At 32.7% G+C, this 12,775-nt stretch overlaps 1 protein-coding gene across 32 annotated transcripts in view; it reads right to left on the bottom strand.

Annotated features, from left to right (window-relative positions):
• BAZ2B (bromodomain adjacent to zinc finger domain 2B) overlaps positions 1 to 12,775 on the bottom strand; it is a 292,931-nt gene that overhangs the window by 37,958 nt on the left and 242,198 nt on the right. For all 32 annotated transcript variants that reach the window (XM_072811219.1, XM_072811225.1, XM_072811199.1 and 29 more), the window contains 6 exons: positions 12,286 to 12,426; positions 9,492 to 9,746; positions 8,325 to 8,539; positions 7,403 to 7,477; positions 5,971 to 6,214; positions 790 to 852 (listed from right to left, as the gene is read on the bottom strand). In XM_072811219.1, coding sequence (XP_072667320.1) covers positions 790 to 852; positions 5,971 to 6,214; positions 7,403 to 7,477; positions 8,325 to 8,539; positions 9,492 to 9,746; positions 12,286 to 12,426 — 993 coding nt within the window. The remainder of the gene's footprint in view (positions 1 to 789; positions 853 to 5,970; positions 6,215 to 7,402; positions 7,478 to 8,324; positions 8,540 to 9,491; positions 9,747 to 12,285; positions 12,427 to 12,775) is intronic.

The following is a 12,775-nucleotide window of genomic DNA, read 5'->3' as shown; positions in this document are numbered from 1 at the left end:
TATTTTGAAAGTAATTAGAATATTTTTGTTACCATGGATTAAAAAGCTGTTCTGTTTTATCAGTTATCTTATAGTAAAGCTCATCTTATGCTTGATCATAAACAATGTGATCAAGTATTTTACTGGCCAGAACAAACTGGCTCAATTCTATGGATTTATGACAAATAATACTCACATATATATAATTGACCATTTCTGTATTTGCTCATTTTTATACTCATTCTGTAAACCTAGGCAACATATGGCTAAATTTTGGGATAAATTTGGGATGAATTTTACAATATATAGGTATCTCATAATATTAATCTCATAATACAAAAATTCATCTTTTTTATAAATGTTCATTTAAAACTTCACTAACGCTACTGAAATTCAATTCTAAATTGAGTATTTTAAATGAGAAGTACACAAATACATAGTTTATAAATCCAATGCAAATAAAATACATTAATATAGTAATGTAAAATAAAACATAAGATGCTGAAACTATTACCATGATATTTGATTAGATTTTTAAAAGTAATTACTTCCAAGAAATAAAACCATGCATTCACCAATATTCTGTATTTAAATGAAGAGCTGAAGAATAGAGTTTCAGTTTAAGTTCAGGCTTTTAACCTTGGCATTAAACTTTTAAGGTATAATGTGAGAATGTTTCTAGAGCTCCTCATTTTAATTACTTATAAAAAAGCTTGTTTTTATTTAGCAGCCAGAAGAACTAATTCCATATAAGGTGGATCTTTAAAACACTGCAAAAAAGATGTTAACTGTAATCTGAAAAGTGCTTACTTTACTCAGTTTTTCAATCTGTTTTTCTAGCTCTTCAACACTTGCTGCTTGGTCACCTTCATCCTATACATAATAAAATACAGTATCATTTAACCTGTTTTTAAGATTTATTTTTTTAATCAATCAGCAAATATTTAATGAAAGTCTCCTATATGTAAAGTACTAGGATCGGTACTATGGAAATAAGTAAGACTCAGTTGTTGCTCTTTATAAATAAAATAATCTGGTAGGGAGACAAAACATTAATACTAAAAAATAAAAACCAACAAATAGTAGGAAGCTATAAGAATCTCAAGATAGAGATTAAGAGTCATGGAGTTTGGGGGAAGGTGAGATTTATTCTGGTGGGAATCTATAAAGGCTATATGGAAGAAGTTGTGTTTTTGTTGCTGTTGTTGTTTTTGTTTTAAGAAGTTGTGTTTCAATCAACTATCGAAGAATGGTTAGGAATTGATCAATCAGAGAAAAGAGGGCAGGGCATTTCAGAAAGAGTTTGCCGTACAATGACCTGAAAGGTAGGTACATCAAGAGATAAAGTGGGAGATGAGATAAGGAGTTTAGGGCTAAATTGTAATGGACAATAAATAATATCCTTTGAGGGAGGTTAAACATCATAACTATGCATTACAAAGATTAATCTGATAACAGTTGTAAGATGTTCTGGAGCAGGGAAAGGACTAGAATTAGTAAATCTTGTTAGTAGATTCCTGCAATGATTCAAGAGGGAAGGAGAATGTGGGCCTCATTGGTGTCAAAGAAATAGATATAAGAAAAGCAGGTGGATATAAAGAGATATTACATAATTAGAACTGCTAAGTCCTGACAAGTCCAGGATCTGAGACAGGAAAGGGTGAGGGAGTGAAGAAAAGAGTAAATTATGATGTTAAGGCTTTAAATCTGAGAACTGCAAAAGTATTGGTACCATTAATCAAAAGAGTCATTTTTAGAGCAAAGAAGGTTAAATTACATTTTGAACACATTGAGTTTTTAGAAGAAAAATAATCTCTACTATATACAGTACTAATTTCAAAAATGGAAAGTACATATAGGACTATATGAATTTTTTCATTCTAGAAAATATATGAAAACCAGCCCCGAATTACATGTTTGAGAGAGAAAGCATGAAGTAATAGAAGGTATATGTGCTTCTTTGAATCTCAGCTGCACTACTTTCACATAGGCAAATCACTTAACTCTTCTAAGACTGTTTTGTTATCTGTAAATTGGTGATAACATTATCTGTAACATGGGATTTTTGTGAGAACTAAGTAAGAACAGATCTGAAAGCAACTAGAATATTTCCTGGCATTTAATACACAAATAAGATTAGTTTCCTTCTTTCTGAAAATTGTACTTTAATGAGAAGATGAAGGTACAGCTTAGGATTAAAAAAACCAGAAACTTATTTTTGATGTTCACTTTCTATAAGCATTTCTACAAAGTACATTGCAACCAAACACTCATGAATAGATATTTCTACACTGGTATGGTTATCACCCCAATAAAAGGAAGTGAAAGGAATATCTCTTTTATCCACGCCTTATTCTAATTTAGTGAACCAAATTACAAAAGCATTTAGGCATATTATTTGTGTTAATAGTAATATGATTTCTATTTGGGATTAAAAGAAACCTACAATCTAAATCTTGATTCTCAAATAGATATTTATGTATCGATAGGATTCTAAACTGATCTTTTGACCAAAGGATAAATGTTTGATAATTTGCTTATGTAAAATGCAATTTAATCAACAAATATTTGAAATAAGACATTGAAATAGCTATGTATCAGCCAAATCAACTGCCATTTCGAAGACTTTTCCTATGATGGAAAAGAAGTAAAATGTCAAAGTTTTATTTAAAGGAGCTTTGGCTAATAGTCCTTATAATTTTAAGAGATATGAAGGAACCCAAAAGACCAGAGAGAAAACAACAAAATTAAGAACACAGAATCCCTGCCATGATTCTCCATAGTTTCTCATCGAAAAGAGAGGGCCATTATATGTCTCTATATGCTAGAGTGTAATTGTCCACATAACTTTACATGCTGAATTGTGAGGTTAAAGCTCACAAAAGTTTCAAAACAAATCTAACTATTAGACTCCATGTGTTCAGGGAATGAAAAATGAGAAGAGGAGACCATGTTTGGGACAAAGGGCTATGACTTAGTCAAGGGCAGTATTTCCTAACTGAAAGAGATCATGTGGGTCTCTGCAATTAATTCTTTAAGGAGTGTAACTACATACATGACCTATTCTTTAATCAAGAGACCAAATCTATTTTTGGAGGAATAATGTGCCTATCTTACCAGTCAGATTCATTAAATAGTTAAAATTTTATTTAATAGGAAATTGAGAAGTAGCTGTCAGTTCTTCATTGTGAAGAATAGCTCTCAAATCATTTAAAGGAAATGCTAATTTGCCTTCTAGGTCCTAAAATATTTATTATTTTTGAAAGCTTTTAAACTGTTTTCTCACACTAATAACAAGCTATACATTTGCCAGGATTTTGATCAATGAACTCTACAATTTAATTAACTCTATAGTTCAACACTCATAAAAAAATAAAGTACCACTTTAAATAATACATCTGGTCTAAGAAACATTAATCATGATTTTTAAATAATTAATAATGATTTTTAATCTCCCTTAAAAGAAAAAAATGTATAGTTTGTTAATATTCCAAGTGAAAAAACAAGTCAGGTGAAACAAATAATTTCTGTAAATAAACTAATTTAGTGGGGTAAGTCCCAGTAGAATATACTGAAAACCTAATACAGAGTTTTAAAATTTATGAGAGTTAACACTTCAAAACAAATTATAACATTAAGTGCTGAAGAGTGATGCTAATTCTATGAAAAGGTGATTAATATTGGTCAGAAAGGTTTAATTCCTGCTCTGGAGATAGTTCCACTTTCCAAATGAAGCAGATTGGTTTTAAATGGTATCTTTTGTTTGAGGAGTGACAATTCTGATATCCAAAATATATATACCCTTCTCACTATTTATTGCAGCATGAAAACATATGATCAGTTGGTTTCAACAGTACATTATGAAATAATTAATTCCTGTAAGGAACCTCAATGTCTCTTTTTCAGATTGGTACTCAAAAGAAGTAAAGCTCCTTCTGGTGATTTTTATAATTTTGGTTTAAAATATAACATGGGGAAGAATTTATGAAAACATTTTGCATGTATGCTAATTTCACTTAAGAGAATTGTATAGCAAATGATCTTAGAAGTTCCTCTACATTATCCAGATTCAGTCAAAATTTTGATTCAGTAATTCATCATTGGTCTTGATTAGATATTATTTTCATACATTCCATCAATAAATTCATCCCTTGAAGTCTTCTATCCTTATTTCTCCAGCAGTACTTAGTTGATGCAGGAAAGGAAAAGAATTCTACATTTCATTAGCATGGAGGGCAGAAGGAATGATTGACAGTATATTGTGTTTTGAGTACCATTCTGCAGGCTAATCAGTACATCTAGCGTTCTTTTCTGGTAAAAAAGTGAACTTCAACCTTTATCTCCCTTTTATATATGTCTATTTCTGTGGTTTATGGTAGCTTCCCTTAAATACACACATATACACACACGCACACATGCACACACACACACCCCATACACCCCTCAATGACCTTGCCTTCTTCTCTGTAGCCTACTCTTCAAAGCTGGCCCTTCTACTTTGATTGAATCCCCTCCAAAATCTTTATGGACCTAATACCATTAATTATTCTTTTCATCTCTTTAATCTTCAACCCTCTCTCTTATTTTATTTAGTCCTTTCAACCAAAAATCATCTCATGTCTTTCACATCTGAAAAGTTCTTGGTTTTTGCCAACCTCGAGGAACTATATCCTTTCTTCTGAGGCACAATGCTTAAAGCAGTCATTTTCACTTTCTCACTTTCTGTTTTTCTCATCCATAGCCTGGATTCCACTCCCAACCCCCTAATGAAACTGTGTTGGCACTGGTTACCAATGAATGAGTCTATGTTGCCAAATTCAGTGAACACTTTCCGTCTTTATCACTTTAGATTCCTGCTGCCTTAATACTGTTTATCACTGTCTCCTTTTTGAAAGGTTTGATCTTCTTGATTTTGATTACTACATGAGTAGAAAAGAGTTAACACTGAAGGTCTGACTGCTATACTTTGAAAGGCCTGCTCACAACGTTGGCCCTTGGTGTCTGGGAACTTGGATTTCGAAGGGTTTCCTTCATTCTTGTTAGAGTGGCTCACTAAACTGTGCTAACAATGTGGTTCATACTTTTCTTCTGGGAGTCTGAAATTTTGGCACATGGTATGTAGGAGGTGGTCATGTGACCAGCCCCCAGTAAAAACTCTGGGCACTAAGTATCTAATTTTACATTTTACACATGTCACAATTTATTGCTGGAAGAAATAAACCCATTCTGTTTCACTTCCCTAGGAAAAGACTCTTTAGAATGTTGAGCCTGGTTTCCTCTGGTTTTCGGCCCATAGGCATTTTCTGGTTGTGCTTTGTTTCCTTTTGCTCTAAAAATTCATAGGCACAGTATGATTAGATTATGAGTTCTGTAAGTCTCCTACTAAGTCACTGACTCTGGAGGGGATTTTGGGGATCCCTGACAACTATAGAAATCTCCTACCTCCTTGACTATTTCTTTTTCAGCAAAAAACCTTGTGAGCTCTTAAATACTTATTGCAAATATTCCTCAGTGAGAGTGTAAATTGAGAAGAGACTTTCAGTGTCTTATTTATTTTTTATCAAAAGTGCCCAAAGCTAGGCACATAATAAATTGCTATTTAAGAAATATACCAATCTCACTAAACCTTTTAAGGCACGAAGGATTGTACAAATGTAAGATATTATGTTACTAGAATAAAAGAGAATACCTGAAATTAAGAATCTGAATAGTTCTCTGGAGAATGCTCAAGTCATTATGTAAAACCTTCACTTTTTTACTCAATACAAGCACTTCCATGTGTAGGCACTGTATTCAATTTCAATATCTACCTAATTATCACAAAAACTTTATGAGGTGAATATTATGACAATGAGTTCTCATATGAAGAAACTGAGGCAAATCATTGTCAAAACGGAATTTAAACACAAATCCATTTGACTCCAGATTTTGTGATTTTTCAATATGTTATGCAGTCTTAGCTAAGTTTAAAATCAACCTAAATTTGATTACCTCATCTTCACAAATATCAGTCTTCTTTCCTTTTTTGTCTTCTTTATCTTCTTCATCCTCATCATCTTCATCAGCTTGGTCATCACTATCATCATCATCATCATCATCAAAATCACTGTCTCCTCCCTTCCTTCTTCGTTTGCGTCCTGGTGTAGGTGTGCCCAGTGGATGCTGTTCCTCTCCCAGATCAATGCCACCTGAAGTGTCTCTTTTGCCTGTTTTCTTAGCATGAATGATTCTGAGTCTTTAAATATGAAAAAAATGATGATATGGTAAAGTCTTCCCTCTGTACTTTTTAAAGAGTGTAACAGTTTTTAAAAAGATTTTATTTGAGAGAGAGAGTGAGAGAATGAGAATGAGCCAAGGGGTAGGGGGAACTCGATCCCAAGACCCTGGAATCATGACCTGAGCTGAAGGCAGATGCTTAACCACCTGAGCCATCCAGGTACCCCTTGTTTTGTTTTTTTTTTAAGAGACAGAGAGATCAAGAGTGTGCGCATGATAGGGGGGAGGTGGGCAGAGGGAGAGAGAGAAAAAGAAAATCTCAAGCAGGCTCCATTCCCAGCACATAGGCCAACCTGGGTCTTGATTTCATGACCCTCAGATCATGACCTGATCTGAAATCAAGAGCTGGATGCTTAACTGACTGAGCCACCCAGGCTTCCCAAAGACCACAACATGAGTTTTAAGCAAAAATACCTTACCATATTTTTGTTAGTAAGGAATAAATCAATGTCAATAAAAATTAGAATTAAGGAAATTTAACAAACATGTTTCCAGAAATTACAGAATATATTAACTTTTAAGAATTATTCAGGATATCTCTTTGGAATTAGAACACATTAAAAAAAATAAAACTTAGAAGGCTGTAAAGACAACTCTAGCAATGGCCAAGTGATACTTCCTGATCTCATGCTATCAGACTGAATAAATTTCAATTCAAATTGCCATAAAGAAGCTATCCTCTTAACATAGAAGTTGAATAATTTCAGCATTGTATTTCCTGGCAGGAAGCTAATTAAGTTTTAATGCTGAATACATTTGGATATGTTAGACCTTCTGTAAAGCAAACTTTAATTAGAAAGCAATTAAAAAAAGTGGTAGTTCCAAACAGATCCTGTTTGTGACAAAAGTAACCTGATAGCAACAACAATCTTAGAAAATGTGATTGACTTCTTTGAAATAAAGAAGACAAATGGACCGTCTTCTAAGTTTTAAGAATATAAGCTCAATGAATCTCATTATATCTTTTGTCCACTGCAAATTCTGACCCTGAGTTTCATTAATTTCATATCTCGTCTTTATTAAGATTTACCTTTTCTAATTCTAAGACAAAATAAAGTTGAAATTCTATCTTTGCAATTTGTATGTTTTACAGGGGAACTTGTACAAAGGAAAAATAGTAAACTAATTCTAATAAAACAGGACTTACTTGCGAAGTTTACCTTCTACTACCCATTTATCTCTCCTCAAGTTTGACATATAATCAATGTTCTTATCAATTTCACTGTCAATGCAAAAATGAAAAGACATAAGTTAATCCATTATGAAATACATTAATTTGGTAATAAACAAACTGATACAGTTTCTGGTAAGTAAAAATAATGATTGCCTATGAATAGCAAAAACAATTGAAGATTATTTTAATATATTATCATATCCTTATAGATATATAGAAAACTTAAAATATCCAGTAATGGCAGAAATGCACAGATCCAAAATATTTAGATTGATCCTTTTCCTACAAAGGTAAAGGACTAAAAGTAACGTTATTTAAAATCTGTAAAATAATAAATAGGAAGAATAAGATGAATGTGGATTTGCTCACCAAATCTTGAAATACTAAATTGGAAAACTTACTTTGACTCTTAAATGAGATTGAGTACTTTTGAGAAAGTACAAATTAATAAATTAAATTAACTAAAAATATTTAGGTTGCATTAGCACATAATAAAATAAAAAATAGCTGGATAACTCTAGGAATGGCTACTAAGGAAAATCAGGTAGTCATGTCATTGAAAGATGTCAAATAAAGAAAAGTTCTGGATTCTTTCATTTGTGGCACTAGAGCAAAAAAACAGCATTTTTACATTCAGTGTATAAATAACAAAATTATTGTATAAACAAAACAAGTTACAAAGACTATATTGTATGATCCAAATTTTTGTTTCAATAGACTGCAAAGAAATACACAAAAATATTAGCAGTAGTCACCTCTGAATGGTGAGATCAAATAGATTTTTTTTTGTGTTAGTCTGTTACTCCAAAATTTTCTATCACAAATTTGTATTATTTTGTGATTAGACAAATTTAAAACAGAAAACAGTCACCAGAGGAGTCTGGTATATGCTTACCTCACCACACTCTTACTGCATGCTAGTTCATTGATCAGGAAAGCCAAGACTGAAGCTTTCTGGGCTGGAGTATGAGCCTGAAAAGCTTTGGTTTTCAGGCTTTCAGTAAGCTCGGTTTGTCCGCAATGGGCTTCCATAAAAATCTGCAAAATCTCGGAAACATTGTCTCGATTCACACCAACATTCAGCAAATGTTCTCCAAGAGCTGTTTTGGCCTATAAAAGTTTGACATTTTTACCAGTGTTGATTATAACCGTTCACAATAGGATTTTAAAATATGGATATTACATATGACCTAGATATTACTAACAAGGACTTAATTCACATTTTTTGATGGAGCAGAGATGAAAAATATACAACAGATAATAGCCAAGTATTTAAGTACTTGTAATCCTTCTAATCCTTCTCTAAACCCTTGGTTAAAAGGTAGAGAGGGAGAATAGTATGTAAACTCATGGGTATAAATAGTCTTTCACACCTTCTTTGACTATAGGAACCATCCTAAGCTTTTCCAGGCTTTATCTAGATGTTCTATCAATAGTGGTATTTAGGCTCTCACTATTGTGTTCTGGCTCTCTGGTGTCATGGGTTCTACTGCCTGATACACTGAATGAATAGGGAGATGGAAGAGAAAGTAACAAATGCATCTGGAAGCCTCTCACTCTACAATATTGCCTACAGCAAAGCTGACCAAAATGTGTATCTTAGTTGAAATTAAGATAAATTTGAACTTATTGGGTATCCACTGAACAGTACAGAGTCTTAATGTGCTGGTCTATAAGTTCTTTGATTAGCTTCAGTTATTCATAGTGATTTAGAGACAACGCAGTATAATTTCAGAAGGCACATGTGAGTTCTAATTGCTTTATGAATTATGAATTGTTTTGTCTAATATCACATGTGTATTTCCTTAACTCAACTTGGTTTTTGCTGACAGATAAAAAAGGAGCAATTTGGGAATGATCTATATTCCTTAGGCTTTATGAACCAGGTTTTTCTAGGTATGTATCAATTTACCCTGAAGCAAATCTACATTTAACTTTGTGAGACGCGTAGAAAAAAAATGGATCAGTCTATGCAGTCTTCTGCTAATACGCTAAAACCAGCTAACAATGCACTGATAGTAGAAATTAAAAAAAATTACATATATATATATATATTTTTTACCTTGTATCCTGTAATTAGACCTGGATCACATACAGCAGCTGAGAGGAGCCTCACAAGCAAGTCTTGTACTTCACCCATGCTGTCCCCTATATTTAGCAATCCCTCTTGAAGAACACTCAGGTTTGGAACATCAATATTCACATCAAAGCCCAAAACTTTACCAAAGTTTCGTAAGAACTGCACCACCATGAGACAGTCTGAAAATGTACTTCCAGAGAGAACAAGTCCTGGAATACGAGGCAACTCTGGCAAAGGCTAAAAATAAATTAAAATAATAAATAAATAAATTTAAAGCCATGATTTCATATTTTCTGAAGTAAAATAAGTTGCTATCTTTCTTTTTTTGTGCATCATACCAGTGATTTTCTCTCTGGAGTATAAATTTCCTGAGGGCATTTCTACAATCCCTTGATATTAAGTACAGACAGGCTCTTGAGTGCAAGTAACCAACAATACATTTTGGTTGAACCCAACTTGAACTTAGATTTTTTGCAAAAAAACCCCACTAATTTTAACTAACATATTGATAAACATTGGTTTATACACCTGGAGCAAAAATTAGGTAACATAAGAAACATTTCAAAAGTATCTTCCGGTGAACATACTTAGTAGAGTACTGATTTCTTGTACTGGTGGAGACTGATTTTCTATTACATTTCACACTACTTTGGGAGCTCAGAAACTAACAGTTTGTATCTGTGGGCTGTATGGTTGGGCGTGGTAGCCTTTTTGGCTAATGAATATGAATAAATAAGTGGTCCACATAATCAGAACCCATGACCCTATCAAGAACTCAGTTATACTGTGACAGTCTAGGGTTCCTAAATGTAGTGAAACATTAACACTGAATTTCAATATTAAAAGTGAAAAGCTACCTCCTTTGCTCCTTCTCCAATATGTTTACATTTTAACATTTTAATGACTATAGTACTAGTTGTCATAAACATTTAAAAAATTAAATAGGTAATCTAAATTCAAAACATTTTTGTATATGAATGATATTCAATAAGTGTATCTTAACTTTTGAGTGGAAAAAATATGACGTCAATACTTCTATTTCTCTGAATTTGTCTTGTTCAAAAATGGTCCCCTACCCTTCATTTACTGAAATAATGAATCAAATATTTCTACTAATATTGAATGGAAACACAGAAATATGGATAATAGCGGACACCATACAAATCTTTTACGTTCCATTTGACAACCAATTAAATGGTTTTAATTTAATTCAGAGACTTTTCCTGAACCCTATCATACACATACATGTCCATAGGATTCTAGAAATGCATATAACAAAGCTAACAAAATGAACACACATTTGATAAAATGCATATAGATTTAAATACAAATAAAAGATGCAAGGAGATAATGCTCATTTAGGATTAAAAATATTTATTCACTATAAAACTTATTAAATGTGTTAGTAACAAACATATATACCCAGTCTGGGCTTAGGAAATTTTAAACATCTAATTGACTAAAACTAGTATGCATACTTTCTTTTTTAAAGCATTATGCTAAGTAAATAAATAGAATATTAATATAGTTAAATCCTCACTGGAGTATTAAAAGTTTGCTTTAAGTACTTCAGAACAGAGCTTACACAGATTAAGAGAAAATCATTATTTGTATATTAGATGAATATGACTTATCAGTAAATATAGATGCTGCTAATCAAGTATAATAATGTATTACTGAGACAGTATTATAGAGATAATATGCAGTATTGATATAATTTTTTAGGAATGCCATCTTCTTAGGTAGAGTCAAACATAATAACAGATTTTTACTCATAAGTATATGAAATCATGCCAGACATCAATACTAACTGGTCTTCCAAATTTCTTTTATATATTTTAGCCACATTACATGTCTGTGAAGCATGATGGAATAGAAGACACATATTAAGTACTTTCATTGGATATACTTCTTGGCTTCAAGATGATAAACAGTGTGGACTCTGGAATTTAACAAACTAGAGACTGAATCCAAGTTGCCACTTATTAGCAGTGCAATCTTGGGCAAGTTACTTAACCTCTTTGTGTCTCAGTTTTCCCCATCTGTAAATGGGCATAAATACCAGTTCCACAGGACTGTGATGAGGATTAAATGAGAGAATTCATCTGGGGCACTTGACATAGTGCCTGGTATGTAGTAAAACTATTTAATAAAAGTTAGCTACAATTACAAAGCATTGAAGGAGGTTATAGATTATAAATCTTCACTTATTTAAATTATCTATGGGCATGTGGTGAGGAGTTAGAGCTTTCTATACCTAAATGGGTTAACATTTAGAAATCCTATCCACTTCTCTAATTCATCTTTGTAGATTTCTTCAGTATTTCTACTTCAATTTAAAAATGTTTACATGGGGCACCTGGGTGGCTCAGTTGGTTAAATGTCTGCCTTAGGCTCAGGTCGTGATCCCGGGGTCCTGGGATCGAGCCCTGCATTGGGATCCCTGCCCAATGAGGAGTCTGCTTCTCTCTGCCCCTCAGACTCTCCCTGCTTGCGTGCACGCTCTCTCTCTCTTAAATAAATAAGTAAATAAAATCTTTAAAAAAAAAAAGGTTTGGAATGCTCTACTTACATATTAGGAAGTGCCATTATTGGCATAGGAGCTCTAGAGAGGTTTACTGGTGGCTAGTCAGGAAAGGCAGATTGACCTTGACTTGGAAACCCACTGCTCTAGTTAAAAATAAAAGGCTTTCATAGTGGCAACTCTGGCAAAGGAATCAGGTGAGATACAGGAAAAATTACACTTATTAATGAAATGTTTCTCATGATAAATTACCTTTTGGTCTGCTAAGCACATATCTTCATTAGGCTTCTTTAGTTCCTTTGCCATTTCTAATTCTAATCTTCGTTGCTCTAGTTTACGTTCTTTATTTAATCTTTTCTCATCACGTTTTTCTTGCTTCAACCGTTCTTTTTCCTTAAAAAGAAAACCATGTCCAACAGTTTCTTTAATAATTGTATGTGTTTGAAAAAACCTCTGGTTAAAAATTTAAAAAGTTATCAGAGGGTTATTATTTCCATGAACAGAATTTTCTCAGGAGATTTAGGAATAGATTTGGAACTACGTAGAAACAATGACTTATTTTCACCCTGCGAGTTTCAAAATAATTTTATTACTATGTGTATGTGTGTGTTTGCATTGTCAATATTAGATTCAATTGAGATTATTCCATTATTCAAATTTTATTCATATTGTAACCTTCCCCAGGTTACAGCATGAGAATAAAATACTTACTAATAAAAGCAGATATATAAAATGCATATGG

This window comes from Canis lupus, chromosome 34, assembly GCF_048164855.1.
Source record: "Canis lupus baileyi chromosome 34, mCanLup2.hap1, whole genome shotgun sequence".
NCBI classification, from domain to species: domain Eukaryota; kingdom Metazoa; phylum Chordata; class Mammalia; order Carnivora; family Canidae; genus Canis; species Canis lupus.
The sequence above is the reverse complement of the archived record's forward strand: the minus strand, read 5'-3'. Positions and strand labels throughout refer to the sequence as shown.